This window comes from Girardinichthys multiradiatus, chromosome 3, assembly GCF_021462225.1.
Source record: "Girardinichthys multiradiatus isolate DD_20200921_A chromosome 3, DD_fGirMul_XY1, whole genome shotgun sequence".
Classification (NCBI taxonomy): domain Eukaryota; kingdom Metazoa; phylum Chordata; class Actinopteri; order Cyprinodontiformes; family Goodeidae; genus Girardinichthys; species Girardinichthys multiradiatus.
Genome location: NC_061796.1, coordinates 46,879,403 through 46,906,201, shown reverse-complemented (window position 1 = coordinate 46,906,201; position 26,799 = coordinate 46,879,403). Strand labels below are relative to the sequence as shown.

General features: G+C 41.0%; 1 protein-coding gene across 1 annotated transcript; it reads left to right on the top strand.

Annotated features, from left to right (window-relative positions):
• Positions 1-4,222: 4,222 nt before the first annotated feature.
• On the top strand, positions 4,223-26,342 carry pycard (PYD and CARD domain containing). Its single transcript, XM_047361834.1, has 4 exons — positions 4,223-4,602; positions 24,423-24,671; positions 25,726-25,779; positions 25,979-26,342. Exons 1-4 carry the CDS (start codon positions 4,350-4,352, stop codon positions 26,236-26,238), a joined length of 816 nt encoding a protein of 271 aa, XP_047217790.1. The 5' UTR covers positions 4,223-4,349; the 3' UTR covers positions 26,239-26,342.
• The last annotated feature ends 457 nt before the right edge of the window (positions 26,343-26,799 follow it).

The following is a 26,799-nucleotide window of genomic DNA, read 5'->3' as shown; positions in this document are numbered from 1 at the left end:
ATTTTCAGTTGTTTCACGCTTTTTTGTTCAGTATATAATTCCACATGTGTTAATTCATAGTTTTGATGCCTTCAGTGTGAAGCTACAATATTCATAGTCATGAAAATAAAGAAAACTCTTTAAATGAGAAGGTGTGTCCAAATATTTGGTCTGTACTGTATGCACTGCTGAAAAAAATAAAATAAAGGGAACACTCAAATAACACATCCTAGATCTGGATGAATGAAATATGAGGTCTAGCATCGTACTGCATTAGGAGGAACCCAGGGCCAACCGCACCAGCATATGGTCTCACAAGCGGTCTGAGGATCTCATCTCGGTACCTAATGGCAGTAAGGCTACCACTGGAGAGCACATGGAAAGAAATGCCACCCCACCCCACACCATTACAGACCCACTGCCAAACCGGTCTTGCTGAAGGATGTTGCAGGCAGCAGATCACTCTCCACGGTGTCTCCAGACTCTGTCACGTCTGTCACATGTTCTCAGTGTGAACCTGCTTTCATCTGTGAAGATCACAGGGCGCCAGTGGTGAATTTACCAATCCTGGTGTTCTCTGGCAAATGCCAAGTGTCCTGCACGGTGTTGGGCTGTGAGCACAACACCCATTTGTGGCCTGCTGGAGGTCATTTTGCAGGGCTCTGGCAGTGCTCCTCCTGTTCCTCCTTGCACAAAGGCGGAGGTAGCGGTCCTGCTGCTGGGTTGTTGCCCTCCTACGGCCTCCTCCACATCTCCTGGTGGACTGGCCTGTCACCTGGTAGCACCTCCAGGTTCTGGACACTACGCTGACAGACACAGCAAACCTTCTTGCCACAGCTGGTATTGATGTGCCATCCTGGATGAGCTGCACTACTTGAGCCACTTGTGTGGGTTGTAGAGTCCGTCTCATGCTACCACGAGTGTGAAAGCACCACCAACATTCAAAAGTGACCAAAACATCAACCAGAAATCATCGGTACTGAGAAGTGGTCTGTGGTCCCCACCTGCAGAACCACTCCTTTATTGAGTGTCTTGATAATCACCAAAGATTTCCCCCTGTTGTCTTTTCCATTTGAACAACAAGATGTGAAATTGATTGTCAATCAGTGTTGCTTCCTAAGTGGACAGTTTGATTTCACAGAAATTTGATTTACTTGGAGTTATATTGTGTTGTTTAAGTGTTCCCTTTGTTTTTTTGAGCAGTGTACATAAACACATGGAAGCATGTCTGCATGCCTTCATGCAGCATAGTGGGACGAACCTCAGCTCCAGCCTCAGGAATATGATAGAGAACTTGGTGGGGTTGGTCACTTTAACTGGGGGATGGTGGTTTCCCTCTTCACCTTTGATGGTGTCCCAGCCAGGCAACTGCAGAAACAAAAGGCCAGGACCCTTAGAAGCAGGGTGACGCGTGACGTAACCCTGAGGCTTGTAAGCTGTTGGGTGCTGTCAGATAACATGGCTGATTTTCTGGAGAACAAAAAGCTCCACCAACTACAGAAAAATAATGGATGGGTAAATAATGATTTCAGACAAATTATGACAAAAAGTATCTAAAAAATAAGAACCATCTACATTTTTAAACCACCTGCTTTGCTTCTGTTTATTTCCTTTTCTATTAGCAGAAGATTTTCTTTTGACTTTATTAATTCTGTTGCCTATAAGGTCAAAACTGATGCAACTAAAAGTATCCTTAGGATTTCATGTTCCAATAGTTTTAAAAGACAAACAACGTGGAAGAGAGGATTATTTAGTGGCTGGAAATCTTGATGTAAAAAAATGTAATTATGCCCGCAGTCGGCATCGTTGTACTAACGTCCCTCCTGGTGCGCTAGCTGACGTTGGCGTCCATTAGAAGTTCTCAGTGACTCTCTACCAGCATCGCTAATGACCCTTTGTTGCTTGTTAGTAAAGATTGGAAACCAATTAAAATGCCTTTTAAAAAGGTCAAGTGATTCACGTCATTTTGCAGATCTTTGGTTAATAACTGAAGCTCAAACAAATTTCAGGTTTTGTTTTCCATCTCTGCAGCTAGAATGTCTCACAGACCTGGGTTTAATCATTGATGAAGCAAGTCAAGATAATTTACCACAAAGATATCATGTTACCTCTAGCATAGCTTTGCCGTTCCAATTACCGCTTGGGTAGAGAAAATGATGGAAAATAGCGGGTTGGATTTCAACGCTCTTCTCCAAGGTCAGAAGCTGGGTGACAGTGAAGAGGTCTTCCTCGCTACCGTCCTGGGCCCCCTCATCAACACCACCACCAGCACAGCCCAGGTCCACTGACAGCGATAGATGCTTTCTGGGTCTGTATCATCTGCCTTCACCAGAGCCCTCAACACCTCTGACCTGCTGATGAAGAGTTTATTTCTAAGGAGAAAAGCACGTCCAAGTTCATTTGTGTAGTTTTGCAATGTCCTGTATTGTATCTGCTTCCAAACAGGACTCTGCCGTAGGAGATGGTTGTCAAGCATCTCACATATAGATGAAAAAGACACAGAGAAAATGAATTTGTTGAAATTTGATCATGTCTAGACTTTAGCGGCACCAGAAGCAGTTTCTGGTTTTTGTCTGGAGAGCAAACTGCAGTTTGACTGAGCTGAGACTCTAAAGTATGTCAAAAATATATAAAAGAGACATATTTTAAGGATAAAGGAGCAATAGTTATAACACCCCTAATGTAAAACGAAACAAGCAAGAAAAATCTTTGCTAAATAAAAAATACATATAAAGTTTTGGGAGTCAGAGAGACATAAATGTTGACTTAAGGTACTTTAATGCCCAACAAGGATGCATTCAGACATATGCTTGTTTTAGTGACTGAGGAGCATGCTCAGTGCTTGACAGGCAGTAGATTCAAGGAATTTACCAAATTTATCAAATTCAGAATAAGGCAGTCAAAAACATATCCTGCTGGTTTCTTCTCAGCATTTCTGACTGGAGGGCTGAGCTGCCACTTTCTACCCGGTTTCTGCTCCCAGGACTTGGCCCAGAAGATAACGGCCTGAAGGTTTAGGATTGATGATGAAATAGAGAGCCAAATCATAAATTGTGTTTTATTATTATTTATGAACTTCTCTGGAATAATGCAGAATATTTACTGGACTTCACTTCAAATACATATTTTACCCAGAAATAAAATAAACACAAACTAAAAAACACAGAATTCAAGATATTTCACGAAATTATTATAACTGTTAACGTCATCAAAAGAGATCATTTAAATCTTATTAAAATAAAGTTTTTAAGGTAATCTGATGTGACTTGTGTTACCCAAACACTTGTAGATAACTACCTTGTAAAGTAAAAAGCATAAATGAGGGGATTAAAGTGCTGATCTAACAGAGTTATTAAATTAGCAGGTATCGGAATACTTCTTACAAGAAGATTGAAATAAAAACAGTTAGCAGATGAAAAAAATGAAGTCTGTAATGCTTTTTATAAATGATCTGTTGAATATTTTGTAGTTAACAACCAAACAGCTACACAGTTTCATGGCCTTAAACCGTAAATAAAAGGTGTTCAATGATTGCCACGCTAATCTGTTCAAGTTCCTTGAGAAATACCAGTTTGTGTGTTAAAACTTTTACAGTTAGATGATGATGAATGGATTTGATTCGTTTTAGAAAACCCTAAAAGAGAAAAAGAATGTAAACTACTTTTCAAAAAGTAACTTGTTAGTTGCAGTAATGTAGGGAGGTAAAACTGTGGTAAACCCTATAGGTCCTACAGTTCGTTTTAGTCAAAAACTTAACATTTAGTTTAAAACGGATGTAATTAGACCAAACTCATAAATTATTACATGTCAAACACCTTTCACTTAATTTCATCAAAACCCAACACAAAATATTAAGTTGTTCTACAATAAAGAAACGAAATGATCCAAAAGTACATTATCATTTAAATACAGCTTGAATATAAATCATGTGAAATGTATATTTTAGCATGTTATTTTAGTTTTTTCTAATAGGCATAAAATACTTTCATTGTGATCACAAATTCATGAACAGTTTTGCACAAATGATAATGCATTAAGCTTACTAGATATTTCTTTTGAAACTTCCATCCATCTGTTTTCTGTACCCGCTTCTTCTGGAGCAGCTGGTGATTATCTCCAGCAGGATATGGGCGAGAGGCGGTGTGCACCCTGGACACGTCAGCAGTCCATCACAACAAATTGAACCCTAACACATCTGCAGATGTTTTCAATAAAGTTTAATAAATAAATAAAAACACTCCATTGTTCTGTTGGTCCCGCCTCCAATTAGAGCTCCTGCAGACGGACTCCTCGGTGTCTTCCTGCAGTCTGCGGCAGCTCACTGCGCTCCTGGGAGGTTCTGGTTTGATTTCTGGTTTCTGTCAGCAGCAATGCCTCGGAGGAGCATTAAGCTGCTTCTAGCTGACACCCTGGAGGACCTGTCCAATCAAAACTTTGAGAAGTTCTGCTACCATCTGTTGGACCGCAGGCAGGAGCCGCGGGTCAGACGCTCCAGGGTGGAGGGCAAGAAGCGCCTGGATATCGTGGATGTGCTGGTGTCCACCTTCACCGAGGAGGGGGCTGTGGGAGTCACTGAGGAGATCCTGAGGGAAATTGGCTGCAACAGTGAGGCGGAGACCCTTGGTGAGACCCTGTAGCTGCTGGAGACAGAAGTTTGTCTCTGCGGTCAACAAGAGTTCAGAAATAAAACAGCTTACAGCTTAAAGGAAACAAGAAAACTGCAGATTTTTTTTTATCCGTTACCTTCAAGAAACAAAAAATGTATTTAACTAGTTTATCAGATTTATACAAAACATTTTACTTTTGGTTTCACTTTACTGATCAGAAGCGCCCCCTAGGACCAAATTCAGTTACTGCATCATAATGAGTTTAGTAATGGTAAAAAGAAAATACACCTTCTTTAATTCTGCTGGTTTACATATCGGAGGATAACAAATATTATCTGTTTTTACCATAACTATAAAGTATTGAAATCTTTAAACATGGGGTCAATTAAGCTTTTTTTTTAACAAATAAAAAGTCAGTCATTTTCTACCGCTTATTCCGTAGTGTGACACCAGAACACATGTGTGTAGTTAATCAACATACAAAGCAACACCAGCAACATACTGACAATTTAGCATAATTTAGTTCCACCATTAACCCAAAATTCATAGTTTGCACTGTGGGAGAAAGCTGGAGTACCCAGAGAGAACCTACTCGCATGAGGACACGTGTAGAAATTCCCTACTGTTTTTAGGGTCCAGTGTGTGCCACCATGTAGCTGTCATTATTTATAGATTAAAGAATAACAAAATACAGAAGCAGTGAATGGACAACAGTCGACTCTCAATGCTTCTATAAGAGGGAAAGTGGCATCTAGGAGTTGATGTTTAATGTCCTCCAACAAATAATTTATTCTTCATTATCATACATTACCTCCATAAACACATGAGTTTGGATAGTTTGCTGCTCTGGAACATGCAGGTGACACCATGCCAATGTGGGAACACGTCAGCAATGACCCAGCAAGTCCTGGAAGTTGCCCATCAATCTGGGAAGGGTTAGAAGGTCATCTCCAAACTTTCTGGTCTATCATTCTACAGAGGGAAAGATTATTTCCAAGAGGAAAACATCTCAGATGGCTACCAGTCTTCCCAGGAGTGGAAGTCCCCACTGATTCAACCCAAAGTCAGAGCGTGAAGATCAGAGAAATGACCAAAAAACCAAGAGTTTCAGACTCTACAGGCCTCTATTAGAAGGTTAAAGGTCATGACAGGACAAAAAGGAAATGACTGAACATGCTTGGTTTAGAAAGGCCCAGCAGGACTACTGGTCCTTTACACAGATGAGACCAAATTAAAGATGTTTGGCCGTCTATTTCAGAGTGGTTGAAAATAGAGCTTGTCTGGTCCTCTAGAAAAAGAGGGAATCACCATAGCAACCAGTAAATGCATATGTCATCACTGAGTAACTGCCCAGTTCTTAACAAGGCTGCAGAAAGAAGATGATATCTGCAGGATTTTCAGGCTGGAGGAACAAACCTTGAAATTTTTTTATTATTTTACAAATTTTAACAGATTTTTACATGAAAGTTTCTGATCTGTTTCACAGCCCAGGAGATGCGAGGAGGATGACAAACAGCTCGTTTTTTTAAGGTGAGTAATCAGAACTGTGTTTCGTTCACAACGTAACGTCGACATTAAATCTGAGGGGTTTCTACAGAAATTCAATCTTTGTTTGCAGCTGCTGGACAGGAGCAGAAACTGAAGACATCCAGATCACCTCAAATTGTCTTTCTGAAATCTGAGAAGATCCAGCTGCAAAATGGAAACAACTCACTCTTTGTTTTGTTAAATTCAAAATAATTTTTTACCATATTGTTTTTATCCTATGAACTGTTGCAGATAAATAGATGAATTTTGTCTCTAACGATGTCTTTTGCAGCAGTTGTTCATTACTCTAATTAAATTTAATACTGCATTAATAAATATTTTATATGCATGATGTTTGCATTTTAACCTGCTGTTTTTCTCCTGATTGCCTCCTGCTGTGGCCTGAAAACATCTCACACATTGAAATGAATTCAGTGTTGAAGGATCATGGCTGCTGTTTTCTCAGAATGAGCTTAAAACGTCTCCCTCTGAGCAAATTATGGATGAAGAAGCAGAATGGTTCTGTTTCTCCTCAGGGAAATCTGTGACACCAGAACACATGTGTGTAATTAATCAACATGCAAAGCAACACCAGTAGAAGTAGTTTATGAATGAAGCTGTTAGATGATATCTGAAGTTTTAAACTGCAATAATAAATATGCATTTTGTTATAAATATCCGTCTTCCTTTCTGCTTTACAAGTAGAACCAGCTGTGTCAGAAAATTGTCTGCTTTTACAGTGGAGGTTCAGGTTCGTCAGATGAGTGCGCAGTTGTAGGTTAGATGTGTAGGACAGGACTGAGAAAAGACGGACTTTCATTTAGCTTTTGGGTCGTTTTTATTCTGTAGAACAGAACCAGCCGGTAAATAGCATGAAGAAGCTCAGCTTCCTGCTGTATGAAAACGTATGAATATGGATGTTTCTGAAACATAATATTAGCGTTCATTATTTGATTATGACCTAGCTTATAAACAGATTCCTTAAAGTCTCTGTTTGCATCTTTTATATGATATATGAGTTAAAAAAAAACGGTTTTGTGACTTTTTAAAAACTGGGATGAAAGCTTCGTCTTGAAAATGCTGAGTCTCCTCCTCTGATGTTCAGATCTTTTTCCAGCCGAGACTTTGACAGAGAGGAGCATCAGAGCTGACCTGAGACTCGCGTCTGTCACAACCATCAGAGACATTCTGGATCATTGTTTATCAGCTTTATGCCTCCCATTACTGCCAGAGAGCTTGTGACGGACTTTATGGAGAACCTGGACGGGGTCCTAATGTTAAAAAAATAATAAAGATACTTTGGTCATCATTTTGACAGGTTGACTTCTGTGTGAAATGAAAAAAAAAACTGGTGACTTTTTCTCCAGTTTAAGACAATAGATATTTCCAGCATCAACAGGAGCTGCTCTCATAATGGATACAGTTATCAGTCATTTTCTACCGCTTATTCCATAGTGGGTCACGGGGGAGCTGGTGCCTGTATCCAGCAGTCTATGGGCGAGAGGCGGGGTCCACCCTGGACAGGTCGCCAGTCCATCGCAGGGCAGCACGCTAACAACCAAGCACACACTCATTCATACACCTAAGGGCAATTTAGAGAGACCAATTAACCTAACAGGCATGTCTTTGGACTGTGGGAGGAAGCCAGAGTACACGGTGAGAACCCACACATGCACGGGGAGAACATGCAAACTCCATGCAGAAAGACCCCCAGCCGGGATTCGAACCCTGGACCTTCTTGCTGCAAGAGTGCAACAGTGTTACTAACTGCCCCACCGTGCAGCCCTGGATACAATGGATACAAATATTCCCAATGGACTCCCAATCTCTGCTCTCCTGTAATCCCTAGTCTCTTTCCCATGTTGGTATTAAATAATTGTAGTTTTTTATTGTATTTAACTAAAGACGTAATGATCAGGATCCAATTATTTTACTGATGGTGACAAAATTGGTGTTTTCTGTCTATGTGTCCCAGGCTAGGACCGCTTTATCATCAGTTATATGGATTATTTCTTGTTCCATATTTAGACTTTCCTTTATTGACCCTCGATGGAAAATTTAATTTTGAGATAAACTTCTCATATCTCATTATATGAGCAACATGATCTAGAGGCACTGAAGGATGTTTTTGCTGGTTTGAAGAAGGGTCCAACAGAACTGGGTAAACATCTCTGTGGTTCAGTAGAGTTATGCTGCACCTTATTTGATAATTATTATTGATACTTGCCCAGATCAATATTGCAGATCTACGTGTCAATCTGGGAGAAGTCCTGCTAAATATAGGATTCTCAAGAACTAAGCTTACAGACCTTTCTTATAAATCTTCAGAGAGTACGCACACTTCCCATATGTGGCTCGCCCAGCCTCTAGCTGCAGCGTGTTTCTAAGTATGTTCTCAGATCCATACCATACCTTTGGTGAACACATCTGGTTTAGGCTCCAGATCAAACCTGAGGCCTCCAGTATTATCAGACACCACACTAGTCTACCCACCTTTTCTCAAATAACTTGTAGCCATCTGCATCTGTATGTTCAGCCCATTTCAAGTCACCCCACAGCATCTTCAATTTCTTCCCTCTCAGCCAGTCCTCGTTGGAACTGGTGGAAGACATTTCTAATGCGATAGACAATAAAAGATATGAAACAGGAATACTTTTGGTGTTTAAATAAAGCATTTGATACCATTGATCATAATATTCAACAAAATGGAACATTATGGCATCAGAGGGGTTGGACTGAACTGGATAATGAGTTCAAAAACAGACACAAATTTGTACAAATGGGTGAATAGAAATCAGCTTACATGGACATATACTGTGGTGTTCCTCAAGCCTCAATTTGTGTGAGAGGTAGGACCTTAATTGGATGAGAGATGAGTCAGTGATGCTGACCCACTGCTTCTGCCTGGAAATGAGTATCTCATGATCTACAGTGTTAAAGCAGAAGTCAAGTCCAACGGTACAAAAGATCAGGGTCACCAGAGTGGGTTGATGGGAAAACATGATTAAAGACCCAAAAGGATAAACTCACGGAGTAAAAATTATAAAATTATAAATAAAATTAAAAATAAAACATTGGGTTGTTTAATGTTTAAATAAAACATTAAACAACCCAGTCTGTTGATCTCCGCTGAGCATGTGAGCCATTAGTTCAGTCTTTACTATTAAACACCTTCTGTAGAGAAAAGGGTGTTTAAAATAGAACATGGACCCTCATCCTGGACCTTTCTTGTCCTGTTATCAGTACTAATATTACAGTCATTACTAAATGTATACATAAAGTGGTATGTATGTATTACATGAAGTAAAAGTGTATCCTAGTTTAATGAGTTTAGTTTATATAATATTACATATTACATGCACATTACATAGGTGAGTGCTCAAACTACGCACTGTTCTACCCTGCTTCCCGCTCCCCTCACAGAGCAAGCAGCTGTAGCGTCCTGCAGCAGAGCCGCAGCTGCCAGCCATTAACAATATACAATCGGTTTGCTCGTAAACTACCATAAACAGATTATTGAGGAGGAAATAGTAATACAGAGATAAACAATCATGTCAAGTAGAACACTACATGCATGTCCAAATAAACTACTCTCTTTTGTCATCCACTAATCACTCGGAGCATCACAATAAGGCACACCTCAAACAAAGACGGACTTAATCTCTGCCAAACTAACAAAGTCCCCCATATGTAAGAAATATGAAGACAGAAACAGTTGCAACTCTGCTGTTTTCTAACATAAAACACAGAGGAAGAAGAATAAGTACGTCACTGCACCCTAGCAGCAGGAAACAAAAACACAGTTGTCCTTAAAACTAATAGCCTTTTATACAGCCACCCCAAAATGTGCAGGGCACATTTGCATCAAAATCCACTTCACAGGTGTAGATGTGCCCCTTGATATTGATGTCAGCTTACCTGACGCATCTATCATCACTGTGATGAACCGTGACAACACGCCCAGCTGGCCACTGGGGTCGAGACAGATGTGGCTCCACTAACATGACCACCGCTCCATCCAGTAGGCCAGGAAGGGAGGATTGCCATTTTTGTCTTGTCTGTAATTCAGGCAGGTACTCTCTTATAAACCTGGACCAGAATTGATCCGCCAGGATCTGGTAATGTCTCCAGCGTCATCTGCTTAACATCTCAGTCTCTGGGTACATCACCAGCGGGAGTGAGCCATTAGGCCGCCGCATGAGCAGACTGTTTGGGGTCACGGGATCAGGGTCTGCTGTGTCGGCTGATACATAGCCTAATAGTTTTGAATTGAGGATGGCCTCCACTTACAAGAGGACTCTAAGCAACACTTCCTCATGGACAGGTTGAACTCCAACGCATGCGTAGAGTGCAGACTTGACCGACTGAATTTCCCGCTCCCACACATCACTGAAATGGGGAGCAGCTGAAGAGTTGAAGTTTAAATTAATCTTCTGATGGGCTAGCTGGTGTTACAATACAGTAGCTGGATGTGATGAATCGAAAACCACAGGGTGAAGGGGCAGGTCTAAGCCTTCCAGCCGTCAAAGACGACCACCCACTCTTATTAAACCGGAGGTCTGGTCAATTACAGGGGCTAAGGTGAGCTGGCGACTTGAGGGCGACACCGACTTCCCTGCAGAAAGTAGCTTAAAATCCTCAGGGAAGGATTGCCTTTGAGCTTGCTGCAAGACCCTTATTTCAACCTGCTGATATTTTGGGTTGTTGGGGGTCGGTTCTCCTTTGATCTCTTTAGCTGTAACATCCACAAGCTCCTGCCAGGAGCTGTACTTCTTATCCTCTGGGCCATCAACTGCAGGTAAAGTGGCCCTGGCTCCACAAAAGGCCAACTTTCTGAGCTTGGCTTGGTCCTCTTGCTGTTCAATGTTGGGCGTTTCAGGCCAGCTGTCTGGGCTCTGCAGAAGGAAAGATGGCCCCTGAGACCTCCTGTTTGGATCATTATGCTCATGCAAGGTATTGGTAGTAGAGGCAAAAACTGCAGGTCATCCTCCCAGCTGGACCAGGCTTGGAGCAGGGTAGAAGGTAAATTTGGATCATCCCAACTTTATTGTTTGTCCCATGGCAGTCGAACAATGAACTTTTCCCTAGTTGTGAAAGGCAACAGGTAACTCAAAGGATCGTATTGGGAAGCCAGGACTTTCTAGATGTTCCTAAGGGTTGGGGCATCATAGGACACTGGTATCTGCTTATAGCTCAGGAAATCTCTCTCCTAGTTCCAACTAAGGCCAAGTGTGAATTCCTGAGGGTGGATCTCGTCTTGTGCTAACCACATGTCTAGGCTCTGAGACCTGGCCTCCTGGGGCAAGTGGTCCAGGACACGGGGCTCATTGCAGGCCCACTGTCGCAGGTCGAAGCCCGCAGAGGACAGGAGATCTCTGAGACAATCCACCACCTTTTCAGCTTCCCTTGCTGTGCACACGCTCTGTAGGCAGTTGTCCACGTAGAAGCAACGTTCAACAGAAAATCTCAGAATGTCATCAGGCCGGCAATGGTCAGCAACGTGGTGCTGTAGTGCGTATGTGTCGCAGCAGCGACTGCAGGTAGTACTGAAAGGCAGGACCTGCTACTCAAATACTTTTGGGGGCTCATCCACTTTTAGGTCACACCATAGGAACCTCAGTAGGGCCTGATCTTCAAGTAGGAGGCGAAACTGATGGAACATCCCTGATATCGCCACTAACTGCAACGGTGTGTTCCCTGAATGTCAGTAATGCACCGACCAACGAGGCTCCCATCGTGGGCCCAGGTAATAAGTACTGATTTAGAGTCTGCCCTTGATATTGGTGAGAACAGTTAAAAACTAGCCGATTCTTACCATTGCGGGAGACTAGGTGACGTGGGATGTACCTACACTCCTTGGAGGGTTCGTCCTGGGTGATCTCTTTCACAACTCCAGCTCCAATGAGCTTCTGCATTTCTGCTCTGTAGATCTCTACTCGCTCAAGGTCTTTCAAGATCCGTGCCTCAGTGCTCCGCAATAAAGACATTACTGACTTTTTGGTGCATGAAGTTGGGGCATAGCTGCGTGACGTAGTAGTGGTGTGGCATACCTTCTGACTCCATCAACCTCAACATGGACTGTTTTAGCATCCAATAGGGAGACTGCTTGTTGATCCTGTCTTGATAGTCACCTCTCTTTCTGGTCGGTGAGGTACAATGTCAATCTGCCAGAGCCTCTCGACATGGCGGTATGAGTGAACTGGCCGCCCCACAGAACGGGTGGGGCCTTGGAGGGTCCATCCCAGCTTTGTATGAACAGCGGCAGGTCCCCCAGGCAGCCCAAGTTGGACTGGTTCCACAGGTGTTATGAGATGTACCTGATCAGAGCCATAAAGGAGCCAATGTTGAGCACCTGTTAGTGCAGGTATGGGAAGGCCACGGAGGTGTTTGTTCTTCTTCTGCAGCTGCTCTATAGGGTACAAATGCTGGGCTAAGCCCAGGCGGGTGACGGTAAAGGCACCATTGGTCTTAACCTGGGCATCAGTAGAGGAGGAGACATGGAAGGATATTTGGCATCCGGTATAGATGCCCGAGCCACCTCAACCGGCTCCTCTCGATGTGGAGGAGCAGCGGCTCTACTCCGAGCTCCTCCCGGATGGCCGAGCTCCTTACCCTATCTCTAAGGGAGAGCCCGGCCACCCTACAGAGGAAGCTCATTTCATCCGCTTGTATCCGGGATCTCGCTCTTTCGGTCATGACCCAAAGTTCATGGCCATAGGTGAGGGTAGGAATGTAGACCGACCGTTAAAACGATAGCTTCGCTTTTTGGCTCAGCTCTCTCTTCATCACAACGGACCAGCACAGCGCCCCCATTACTGCGGCAGCCGCACCGATCCAAACCGGACCCCTTCTGGCCCTTGGTTGAATCTAGAAATCCTGTCCATAAAAGTTATGAACAGGACCGGTGACAAAGGGCAGCCCTGCCGGAGTCCAACATGCACCGGGAACAGGTCCGACTTAGTGCCGGCAATGCGAACCAAACTCCTGCTCCGCTTGTACAGAGACCGGATGGCCCCTAATAAAGGGCCCCCGCTCCATACTCCTGGAGCACCCCCCACAGGGCATCACGAGGGACACAGTCGAATGCTTTCTCCAGGTCCACAAAACACATGTGGACTGGTTGGGCAAACTCCCATGAACCCTCAAGTACCCTGTAGAGGGTATAGAGCTGGTCCAGTGTTCCACAGCCGGGACGAAAACCACACTGCTCCTCCTGAAGCCGGGGTTCGACTATCGGCCGGACTCTCCTCTCCAATACCCTGGCGTAGGTCTTACCAGGGAGGCTGAGGAGTGTGATCCCCCTGTAGATGGAACACACCCTCCGGTCACCACCCCAATCTGCCAGTCCAGAGGCACTGTCCCCGACCGCCAAGCAATGTTGAAGAGGCGTGTCAACCATGACAGCCCTACAACATCCAGAGATTTGAGGTACTCAGGGTGGATCTCATCCACCCCAGAAGACCTGCCACCGCGGAGCTTTTTAACCACCTCGGTGACTTCAGCCTGGGTGATGAAAGAGTCTAACCCTGTGTACCCAGCTTCTGTTTCCACCAGGGAATGCGTGATCATAGAATGTTTTCAGTATTTATTGTTGTTATATTGTGACATCATAGAACTGACATATGTATATCTGCCCATAGGTGCAATTTTCTTTCATAAGCTAAATAAATTTGAGCTTCATTTGCAAATAAGACAATATTAATGATATGATAACTTAATTTTGTTGTGTTGAATTCAGAATATGAAAAAAACTCAAACAAAGAGCTGAAATGTTCTCTTTTTGTGTTACATCAACAATCTCAACAGGTTTACAGATAAGAAATTTCAACAACTTTAGAAGCTTATTTTCTTCATCTTTTGTGTTGAGTTTCCCCCTTTTTTGCTCAGTGAGAAAACTGAGCTCGAGCTTCCCCTGCCAGAACTTTAAACCTAGGCTTGAATACAGTCAAAGCCATTCTCATGCATATATGGAGGTGTTCCTTGGTGAGTCTTGAACGACAGTTAGTTTTGATAATGTTCATTGCAGAAAAAGCTGCTTCACAGTTGTGTGTGGAGCCAAACATGGTCAGGATGTGTATGGCTACTTGGAGCCAGAAAGTGGGAGGGTCAGTTCTTTCAAACTGCTCTTTCAGGGCCACATCTGCTTGGAGATCAATCAACTGCATCTGGAGAGGTACATGATCTACCCATTTAAGGAGCTGTGCCACTTCCTCCGAGAACTTCTTGAGATCTGTGATGAGGGTTCTGAATGAACAAGTTGAGCTGTGGCCCAAAGTTGAAGCTGTCAAAACGGTTTCTGAAGTTTAGAATCAGCTTATCAAAAAAATCAACAAAGAAAGACACTTCTCGCACCCCCTGAACCGGTTCTTGTAGTGCTGGGAAGTGGGCACACTCTTCCTGCAGGTCTTCCTTGAACACCTCAAGCTTCCTCTGAAAGGAGTGGACGGCTGTGATCAGCTCAGAGACAGAATTGTTCTTCCCCTGTAGTCTCAAATTTAGTTAATTCAGATGGGAGGTAACTGTCAGGTTTAAACAACCTAAAATACTTATAACATCACAAAAAGAAGAGAAAGACAAAGAATTAGTTAGTTTACTCGCTGCGAGGAGAACGGACAGAGATGTGCTTCAGTTACAAATCTCCTACCGCTCTGAAAAACATCTGTCCGTTCCTCTCTTTTTATTATCTTTTCGGGGTCCCTAATTACAAAGAACGTTACTCTCTAAGGATGGGAAAAACAGCTGCAACGTAAACAGGTCATAAACACCATTATCTTGTAACAACACACTTCCACAGTCTCCCCAGTCTTAAGATTATTGTGTCTTCTGTTCAGCACAATCAGCCTTCATCTTTATGACCTCCTCATCTGCAACTGCTTCCTTCTCAGCTCCACCTTTGATCCTTGCCTGCAGACTATATTCAATTATTCCAACATTTCCTCCTGTTTATAGAAATATCTGCTCATATTCTCATATCACTTAAACAACCACTTCTTTCGGATTTTTCTTTTTAACTGTAAGATTATTTTCATGAGCACAAATAGAATTACACTCAGAGGCACTTACTGACATTCAAATCACAGAATCATATAGAGATGGATCTGGGTACAGGTCAGAAAAGTGGTCAGTCGCATCCTCATCATCTTCATCATCCTGATGTTTAAATAACAGATAGAGTTGTGTAACTCTGTCTTCCATAGGAGAAATAGCTGTGGTGATAAGACGGTTAAACAGAGAACGAAGGCAGGGAATTCAACAATATCCACACAATGTCAAAATTGCAGCAAACACTGCAAAGGAAATTAGTACTGATGATACTAAAATTTTATACTTCCCAAACACATCCAGCCAGGAGTCCCACATCGAGGTGTCTACTCCAGAATGCTCTTTCATTTTGCCATTTAGAGATCTCAAACCTTCTATGGCTTTCATTTGGCTGCCATCAGCCAGCAGCAGTGTTGTTAGGTATGAATGTGCAACATTTTTCTCCAAAAATAGCACAAACTTCTCCTTTTTCAGCTAACAACATGTCCAAAGCAATTCTATTCTGGAATGCCATCAGGGAAGTTGAAGCCAATTAGTCATGGACAGTTTCAAACCCGCTTTGTGTCCAATTTCTTAGTTTTTGTACATTGTAATGGATATAATTGATCCTGTCTACGTTTCTGTTCAACGTACACCACCAACAGATACTTGATTCAAATCCTGCAGCTACTTGATCAGTTAATTTATATTCATCTATAGCATCTATGTATGTAGAGTCTCCCTCAGTCTGCCAAGCTGCTTCTCTGCACTTCCTATCACAACAATCATGTGGATTTAACACTAAATAGTCCATCTGTTACTTCATCTACTAACATAGAATATACTGAAACTGGTAACAATAAAGTAATTAGAGCACAGAGTCCTGTTACATTTGAAGGTAATCAATCAAACAACCACCACCAAATGTCTCCTCTAGAGACTAGTTTAAAACACTTATTTACTTTTACAATTGTAATACACCATACTGCAATGAGATTTCCCAATTTGTTACCTCTCTCTGTCATATTTATACATGTATAGTTTCCAGTGGTGACCCGTTTATGAAATACTGATTTATCCTTATCTGCTATAATTACAGGAAAAACAGAATCCCAGTGCTGACACATTTCATTAGGATTAGTTTGATTCATTACTTCCATCATACAGGGTTGTGGTATCACAGCTGGAATTATTTATAATAAAAACCTGGGACCCAAACACACAACACAATCTCTTTTAGTCATGTTAGCTGCTTGTTCTACCATCAATAATCAGTTATTATTTGTTCCTGATACTCCAGTAATAACCTGGAACTTAATCATCTGTAGTTAAATTTCCTAACATAATTTTTACTCTCTTCGCTTTGTTACCTGGATTACATTATCAGCTTTATGGAGCTTAAACAACTTATTTTAATAACTAGCATAATCAGTGGTGCACCACTCTGGTGTCCAATTATTTCCTTCATCAGCTACCATCATGGACCATGAGGTGTCTCTTCTATCATTAGTTAAGTACCATTTATAACTTCTATAATCCTGTCCTTTCCTTCCTCGTTTGGTCAAGCTATTGAGTGGATCAGCACCACAGCTATGGTTTTAGATTTCACGCACACTTGAATACCATAAGTATAAGAAGTTTGTTTAGTGCACATAGTTAGGTTATCTTGCCTTCCTTGATTTAGCGCTACTTGTTTCATATAACTCATAACAGATGTTGTTATATTCTAATTCATCTTGACTGGTTCCCAGAAGTACCAGAAAAATAAAAAAATCAGTATGAGAAAAAATATAAATGCCCAGCAATGGAAAGCATTGTTCATCCATCTACAAATCATTTTAACTCCTCTAAATGGTTCCAGTGTCTTAATTGTCTTCACTGACTTTCGGATCTCTCCAGCCTCTAAATGTCTGGGTCCACCCTATTATCAGTCTATAAATCACTTCCCCTGACGGAGCTTTCAACCGAAATGACCTTTTTACAATGTATAAGGTGAATCCAGGTTGATCTCTCAGTTATTTTACTGCCCTTGCAGTGGTTAATAATATCTAATATGGATCCTCCCACTTAGGTGAAATACCAATGTTTCTTCTTTACACTCCTTATTAACACCCAGTCTCCTGGTTTCACTAGTTAGTTTTCCTGCTGGGAAATAGAACATTCCTCATTAGTTTGATTTTGTTTCTGTTGTTTTTCTAACATACTCCTCATATAATCAGCTAGGTTAGCTTCTTCATCTAACTCCCACTTATTTTTAAACTGTGGTAATCTGTATGGTCTTCCAAATAACATTTCATAGGGTGTTAACCCTGAGGTAGTTGTAATGTTTAGTTGGAAATAGTTCTATCCATTTAGAAAATGCATCTATAATGACTAAACAGAACCTTTTCCCTTCACTATGGTTTAACTCAATAAAATCCATATGAATTGTTTGAAAAGGGTATCTTAGTTTTGAAAATTGTCCCCTTCATGGTCTTAAATTCCCTTGTGGATAATGTTTTGCACATGTTAAACGTGTTTTACAAAAATTGTTTTTAATAAGAATTAAGAATTAAATCCATATGTTTTATAATATTAATATATCTGTCCTACTATTCCCCCCTGTTGAGACATTATGAAAACACGATGGCTCAAATATTGCTTCCATTTATAGGTTCTATGGTAGGACAGGTTTGTTATCTGGTCAAATATAGATTTCATCTTTTAATTCAGCTCCATGTTTTTTCCACATTTCTATCTCCTGTAGTGAGCTTTGTTGTTGCATCTTTTCTAACACTATATCCATTGTCACCAATGCATATCCTGTTTGTGTCTTCTCCCTCTCATCTTTTTAGATAAATCATTCACATAAACTATTTTGTGATCCTGCAAATCACTTCTAGTTTTTGCTTCTTTTTCTGCTAATTCTTGACAATCATGTTGAATTCCATCTTCAGGCGTGGGTAACAATGTTGCTGAGTTTAAAGTGGTGCCCCTTTCTATAGTTAAGTGTGGTTGTCACAGTAAGGTTGACATGCAGGACAAATGTCTAGCAGGTGATAGAAAGGTCATATTTGTTTGAAGTAATAATACTGAAACTGCATGGGGAACTCTTAAGGTTAAAGGGTGAAATAAAACTATTGTAGCACTGACTTCAACTGCCATGGAGGCTGCAATTACAGCTCTCACACAATATGGTTACGCACACGCAACACTGTCTAGTTTTGAATGAGAAATAGGCCATTGGTTTCATTTTATCTCCATGTTGTTGAACCAGAACTGAAGTCATGAAATGTCCCTTGTAATCTACCATCTGAACAAATGGTTTACTATAATCTGGTAATGCTAAAGCAGTACTGCAAACTAGAACCTGCTTTATGTTGGTAAATGCTTCTTCAGCTTCTACACTCCATTTCAGTTCAGACGTCATTTTCAGCTCTTCCTCATACATTAGTTTGTTTAATGGAGTTACTATTTCTGCATAATTTGGCACCCAGTTTCTACAATAATTAGTTAGTCCAAGGAAGGACATCATTTGCTTTTTTGTTACTGGTTTTAGAACTTGTAATATTGCAGTCTTTCTTCTACAATTGTGCGTCCCCCTTGTGGTCTAGGTATTTAACCTCATTTTTACACAACTGAAGTTTATTTTTACTGACTTTGTGTCCTTCTTCTGCTAAATGTTTTAAAAATGCTATTGTATCATTTTTACAGGTCTCCTCATCAGGAGAGGCTAATAGCACATCATCAACATATAGTAAAACCTGACTACCTCCTGGAGGGTCAAACTTGGCCATACTTGCACTCATTACCTGAAAGTATATAGTTGGACTTTCACAGTAGCCTTGAGGTAGTCTGGTATAAGTATATCTTTGTCCCTCAAAGGTGAATGCAAACCAGAACTGACTATCTTTATCTACAGGTACAGAGAAAAATGCATTGCTTATATCAACTACAGTAAATATTCTAGCATCTGGTCTTAGGGAATTTAATAATGTATAAGGATCAGGAACACACGGTGCTCTCTGAACGACTGCATTATTACCTGCCTGTAAGTCTTGTACCATGCACCATCCTGTTGATGGAGCTTGTTTTTTAACTGGAAAAATGGGGGTGTTACCTGGTGAGTCCTCGCATTTTATTATCACCCCTGCAGTTATTAAATCCTTTACTGGTTTTATTCCTTCACTTGCATCATATTTCAAAGGGTATTGTTTTACTCTGGGCCTGTATTCTGTTTTTGCTCTAATTTAGACAGGTAATGCTCCTTTTACTAAACCCACATCAGTAGGGTCTTTTAACCATAACTTATCAGGGACTTCATTCAAGAACTGTTCCTCCTGTTCAGTAAGGTATATTTCTCATTGTTGTTTTGTATGCAAATGTATCCCTTCCTGCACTGTCACTGTCCAAAATAATAACTTTCTAGTAAATCCTGTGGATGCACTAATTTCTGTATTCATTGTTGTTGCAAACCAGTCTGTGGCATCTTTTCCCCTCTGCACTATTCTTCTCATATCCTGCCACTTGAGTTCTTTATCCTTGAATAAAGATATGCGTGGAGGTGTCTACATTTTGCAGAGCTTCCTAGTGTCTTCCTCTAACACTACTTCAGCAACTGACGTACTCTTCCTATTTGTATAAACATAAGTTACCATGACTTTAGTAGGGGTTACTTTAGTTAATGCTTCTTCATAAGTTTTATCTAGTCCAGGAGTATTTTTATACCACATGGTAATATTTAGATCATCTGGTGTCATCTGATCTTGTAGTCGAGTTATGACATTTCTTCCTTCTGTTAGTAAAGCTGTCCCTATGTCTAGGGGTGGCTTATTCAGAACATCCAGTGAATAGTGATAATAAAATGGTCTCACTCCTTTTAACACGAAATAATCTCCTTGGCTGAGTTCTGCTTTTCTCTTTACTACAATATGTCCTTCTGAGGTTGGAATTAATGCTAACCCCAGATGTAGTAATCCATCTCGTCCCAATAGATTCACCGGACACTCAGGGAACATTAGAATAGATAGCTGACATGACTGTCCATTGGGATCTCTTATCCAAACTGGTTCAGACTCACAGACTCGTGTCAATTTCCCACTAGCTGACCTTACTGTTATTTGCTGATCACTAAGTCTGTAATTTGGGATTGTTTCTCTACAGGTGGTCCTGCATGCTCTGGTATCACAAAGAAAAGTAATTGATTTTCCATTCAACAGTAAGTTAACTTCAGGTTTTATGCTATCTAGGGAGAGAAGGTCCTAGAAATTTAGGAGGACATCCTGCCCCTGTGTTTTTGTTTTTTTGTTTTCATCAGTGTCTGAGGTACTAGGAATAATTTCACTTGTTATCTGTCCTAGTCATGCTGAATCATTATTTCTCCTTTCAGGACAATCTCTGACCAGATGTCCTTCTGTCCCACAACACCAACACCCTGAGGTGTATTGTCTGTAATTTCCTCTGCCTACTCCTCCTCTCTGACCCCTGCGGTTTTGTCCTCTGCCTCTAAATCTTCCTCTTCCTCTGTTGTTCTGATAATAAATCTGTTCTTCTTCTTCTTGGTGAAAAAAGGTGTTGACTATCTTTTTTGTTTTTCATCCTTCATTACTTTTCCTGCATGGAGGGCATGATTAACATAGTCTTCTAGATTTGCTGTGGGGAACCCTATAAAATGTCTCCTTACCCAGGTATTAATTGCATCCCTGGAACCAGCATGTAGTGCATTTTTTAACTGCTGTTAATAAACTCCTTGCTTATTATAGACCACTATGTATTTTAAACACTTTTGTCAGTCTAATCCTATATTCTTCAAAAGGTTCTTTCTCTTTTTGTTTCACTCTGGTTATTTCTGCGTAGTCAGCTCTGCGTCTGTATCTAACTGTAAGCCTATCGATTAATCCCCTCATTCTGTCTGTTCTGCTGTTAAAAAGGGTAAAATATTTTCTAAGGTTACACAGAAAAACCGTGTCATGCCATGAACCTCCGTGACAAACTGTATCAACAGCCTCCAGCATCTCAAACAATAAAAAATAAACACAAATAAAACATACATGAGGTACAGCCATGGTGGGGATGGATTTATTCACCAAAGGGACTCATTTTAGCCCATCTTATCCTGTCAAACCTCATCAGATCTTTGGTACAAAACAAAAACTTTCCACCTACTCTTTTATTCCCCTTCTTCTGTCCTACTATTCTACAAGTCCATCAAAAATTACTTTTTAGCCCTCTGACCTTTTCTGCTTTCCACAAAAACGTCCATTCTTATCTCCTGCATCACATCTCTCTCTTTTTAGTTATTTTTAACCAATAATCTACATCATCATATCCTTCTTTGTCCATTTTCCTTAAATCACGTGTACTTTTAATGTACTTTTAATTATTGCATCCTATAGATTAACTAATTTTTTAGAGTTTAAACAACCATCATAATGATATGTGGTTATCCATTTATCTAAATATTTTAATTTTTATATTTTAATTTGATACATTTCCAATCTTTGCATTGTTATTCATTTTTAGTTTATTTTTACTCGCCCCTTTTCCCATCTTTATTTTTTTTTTTTATTTGGTCCAGTATATAAATACCTACGGTATTCTAAATACTGGATTATTCTGCTCAGTAGGGTGACAGAAAAATCTCCTTTTGTGGTAATTCTCACTTCAACTCTTTCAAGTGGAGAAATCTTGCCTTTGCTTCCACAAAAGTTAGTCACTTTCAATCCTACTGCTTTGGTATGAGGCAAAACCTAGTGGTTTAAATCCTCCATTTATTTCTCACATTCACACATTTTAAACGCGGAACTTTCTTAGTATTTTTGTTTAAAATACTTAAACAGGACTCCGCCGTCCTTGAAACATGGAATTTTCAGTATTACTTGTTAATACTTTTTCAGGACTCCGCCGTCCTACTTTTACCTGTTAGGGCCTAGGATTCACAGGGTTTTATTTCACGCAATGATCTCCAGTCATTCGTCACACTTTTTAATCCAAACTCAACTCACCACTTTGTCTTCTCCTCTCTCTCGGAGTTCCGTCAGCCGTCAGACCCCAGCGGGCGGGCCGAAATCCAGTCTCGGAAAGGGTCTGTGAGTCTGATTAAGACTTGCCGTGCACACGGTCTTTACTGGAATCCACCAACCCGCTGGAATCATCAGGCGTATTTGGAATCCGGCTCCGAAGGACCAAATTAATGTCAGGTTTAAACAACCTAAAATACTTATAACATCACAAAAAGAAGAGAAAGACAAAGAATTAGTTAGTTTACTCGCTGCGAGAAGAACGGACAGAGATGTGCTTCAGTTACAAATCTCCTACCGCTCTGAAAAACATCTGTCCATTCTACTCTTTTTATTATCTTTCGGGGTCCCTAATTACAAAGAACGTTACTCTCTAAGGATGGGAAAAACAGCTGCATCGTAAACAGGTCATAAACACCATTATTTTTTAACAACACACTTCCACATTCTCCATCATCTTAAGATCAGTGTGTTTTCTGTTCAACACAATCAGCCTTCATCTTTATGACCTCCTCATCTGGGACTGCTTCCTTTCCAGCTCCACCTCTGATCTTTGCCTGCAGACAAACTCATCACATCCTTTTCTCACACATACTTCATGAAAGGTTGTAAAATCAAATAGTCAAGTTAAAGAATAGGAGAAATGTATGATAAATCTATATTCAATTATTCCAACAGTTTCACATTGGCACTTTTTAAGAAGTGTTACGGTTTCTGAACATATGAAACACACTGGTTTAGTGCTTCCAGCGGGAAAGATGAATAAAATTCCGGATTAATTGGATTAATTCATTCTGGATTAAAGATCCAATTTTCACTGTCCATTTTTTTTTTTTAGAAAGCACCATCTGTTCCTTATCTTTCCGTTTCTCTGTCCCACCCGTCTCATTCAGCTCTCTGTAGCACTGTCCTGATTTCCTTTCTCTGGCGCAGTTGTTACTCTCCCTTTCTTCGTCTCACTAGTCTCTTTCTCTACTTTCTATGATGTGGCTGTCTGTATCTCCTCAACTTTCATGTGTCACTTTGCTTCCTTCTCGTCTGACTTCTCTGCACTTCCTGCAGTCACAATATTTACCGCCAGGAATGCAGAGACTTGTTTGGCTGAGTGTGGCTTAACTGTCATGCAACTGGTCTGTCCTTTTCAGTACAAACTAAGACGCTACCGTGAAGTCTATAAAAGTTCAAATAAAAGTGCCTGTCAAGTTTTAAATATTACCCCTTTGATTTTCCGTAGGTATGGGTCCGGATGGGACAGCTTCTGGGTCCAGACCCGGACCGCGGTCTGCCAGTTAATGACCTCTGACCTAAACTCTACCTAATCTACTTCTGACTCGCAGATATAACTTCTGTCAGTAATGTGTTTCTGCAGCAGTGGGTCTTGTTTTTGGTGCTGGGAACTTCTTTAGTTTTGTTAATAATGTCTGGAATGCATGCAAACATGAAGCTCCTAATCATTTTTAATGGCCTTTATCAGAAGTTTCCGGTCTTTCTTTGGCTGCTTTTTACTGGTTACATTCAGAAGTGTTCATGATTCATGTTCCAGCCTACATTTCTGCAGAAGGACTGTCAACATCTAGTACATTGAGTACATTTCCTGGAAACTCCTGATAATATGGCCACACCTTCCCTTTTCTCTGCTTCCGCCCACTGGTTTACACACCGTTTACGGCACATACTTTATGCAGAGGCTAGATTTGAACTTTGTCAGCAAACATAGGATATGATGTTACACAACCGGGCTTCTATCCTGCGGGTGTGTAGATTTATAGCTGTCTCCACAGTGGGAGAACATTTTGAGTCTGCATGTTAGTAAAGGAAATGAAGGAGGAGCTTCCATTGCTTCCTTCAGAAACCTCCTGATGGTAAACTGAACGTGTTATAAAACAAGAAGGAGCCCAGCTGCACCTCCAGAAGCATCTTCATCTTTGATTATTTGAAGCAACATGTGCATATGTCCGCTATAGCAACACATCTGCAGGCCTGGGAGAATGTGTCATTTTAATGATGATATTTAAATCAGACGGAAACTGCTGGTTAAAATAAATGTTTAATATGAGAATTTCAATCAGATTTATGAGGCATTATTTAAAACTGGGAACAACAGAAAGATCCGCATTGATGAGTACAGATCTTTTTGTTTCTAATGGACAGTTTTATAAATGAACTCATCAGAGGCAGGAACTACATTTTCCTGAAGCATTTGAACACATCACCATTACAGCGGAGGTGAAGCTGCCTGAGACCAGAGCCGGTAATAACCATCAAAGCACTTCTGGATCACTGTTGTGAAAAATGCCTCCAAAATCGGCCAGAAAGCTTTTAAAGAACAGCCTGGAGAGCCTGACCAAGGAGAACTTTGAAAAGTTTCGCTCAGAACTTCTGGACCGCCGTGATGGCGTCAAGATGAACCAGGTGCAGGGTAAAAGCTTCCTGGAGGTTGCAGATGTGATGATCTCCGTTTATACCGAGAGAAGAGTTCTGAATGTGGCCGAGGAGATCCTCAAAGAGATCTGCTGCGGGCAGGAGGCATGCGAACTGGGTAAACATCTCAACAACATCTGGATCCATTTCTTCCTTCTACTCTGAGATCAGCGAGTGATCCAACATTTTGATTATTTTATCTTCACATTCTGACGTGTTTTACCGTTTTCTCTGCGAGAAATTTAACTTCAATACAGCGCGGTTCTTATTTTACTTTCACTTTGACCCAGGCATCCGAACCGCTCCAAGTTTCTCCCTGTTTCATTCAGCTCCAACTCAGTAACCTGATTCACAATAACTGCAGGATAAAGACATTTAAACCCCTTAAAATAAGATCTTTGGGGCTGAATTTCAGTTTCGAGTCCTTTTTTTCCTTCCGTGAAGACAACAGTTTAGTTATTAAATGTCCGGGAAGATTGTACATACTTAATCTAAGTGTGCTGTAGCTTTCTAATCAAACCAGTTATACCAGTTGCTCCACCATCAACCCCAGTGCCCCAGCTTCAGGTCATTTATGACAAACCTTGGGCCGTTTATCCTTGTACTGTATGTTTATGAGCTTCTTATCCTATTCTAACAAAAAGGAAACATTAGAACTTATGCTTTATATCATTATGGTATAACTGGGAAAAACAGCTATAAGCATATTAATAAAGGTTATTCCTAACACTCAGAATCACTGCGGATCCAAACTGTGCAGCTGATATCAGTTGGAGCTGCCCGATCCAGAACTACCTCTGCAAAGTTTCACAGCACTGAGAGCCAATCAGCTGTCGCCCCACACAGAACCGAGCCCGTGGATCCAAGGTCTTTATGTGAATCTAAAATATTCACTCATCAGATATATTAAGAAATTATCCAGCTACATATTTAAACGATTATAAATCAGAATATAAATAGATACAACAGAGGGCTCATTGATCTCAGTTTGTATTTTAAATTTTTCGGTGTAGAAAACTTCTGAGTAGATCTAATAGATGAGAACATGTAAACTATTGAGGGAGAAGCGCCATTCTTCAAAGCTACTGTAGCCTGCAGAACCGACCCAAAAACTGTGGGGGAAGAATTTGGTTTTATGCTTCTAACCTGATATTTGATTTGTTTTTTGGCAGCTGAAGAAGCAAAGAAGGCAGGTTTACAATCCTCAGATGCTGCATCCAGTGATGGTGAGTTTCTCTGCTTTTTCACTTTAAACATGGCTAACAAGTTAGCCTTGGAAGGAACAAATCAGACAGAAATAAAACTTCATTGAACATCTGAATTTCTCAGAATATCATCAGGGCATTTAAAGTTTAGTTTAAATATTGTGGAGTAAAAACAACTCTATTCTTTCTGGGACTAAACAGCTTTTGTTTTCCTCGTCAGAGAAGCACTTTGTGGACAAACACATGGATGAGCTGATCCAGAAAGTGAGCAACGTTTTACCAATTTTGGACAAACTCTTAAAAGCCGGAGTTATCCAACCTGAAGTTTATGATAACATCAGTGCTGAGCGGACCTCCCAGGCCAAGATGAGGGCGTTATGCCACGGCCCACTGAGAGCCAGCAGAAAAGTCCAAGATATCTTCCTCGACATCTTGAAGGCTCAAGAACCTTTTCTCTTTGATGATCTCATGAAAAGATGAATCCTGGAGGGAATTTAAATCTATTTTTAGACCAACAATGATGGAAACAATCACAATCAATTGAAAACAGATTTTATTGTAATTGAGTAAAACATTTTCTTACACTTGTTTGTTGTTTTTATTTTCTTGATCTCTGAGATGCAAACCTCATGTCAGAACCATAGTCAGTCAGTCAGTCATTTTCTATACCGTTTCTTCCATAGTGGGTCGCAGGGAAGCTGGTACCTATCTCCAGCATGGGCAGGAGGCGGGGTCCTCCCTGGACAGGATGTCAGTCCATCGCAGGGAAACACACAAACAACCACACACTTCTTTACACTTAAGGGTCATTTAGAGAGACCAATTAACCTAACAGGCATGTCTTTGGACTGTGGGGAGAAGCCGGAGTACCTGGAGAAAACCCACACATGCACAGGGAGAACATGCAAACTCCATGCAGAAAGAGCCACTGTGCAGGCTAGGTGCATTCTGTGCAAAAAACATTTTAAGCTTTGGACCACGGGGGTAAAGGGTGTAGAGCCATTTGAAGTCAAAGCACAAAGCCGCTGCCAAGAGCCACAA

What these genes read in the sequence shown, in the direction of transcription:
- pycard (XM_047361834.1), top strand. Translation starts at nt 4,350, where the DNA reads ATGCCTCGGAGGAGCATTAAGCTGCTTCTAGCTGACACCCTGGAGGAC. An exon ending in CAGTGAGGCGGAGACCCTTG is followed by an intron (nt 4,603 to 24,422) that starts GTGAGACCCTGT and finishes CACTGTTGTGAA; the next exon opens with AAATGCCTCCAAAATCGGCC. An exon ending in GCAGGAGGCATGCGAACTGG is followed by an intron (nt 24,672 to 25,725) that starts GTAAACATCTCA and finishes GTTTTTTGGCAG; the next exon opens with CTGAAGAAGCAAAGAAGGCA.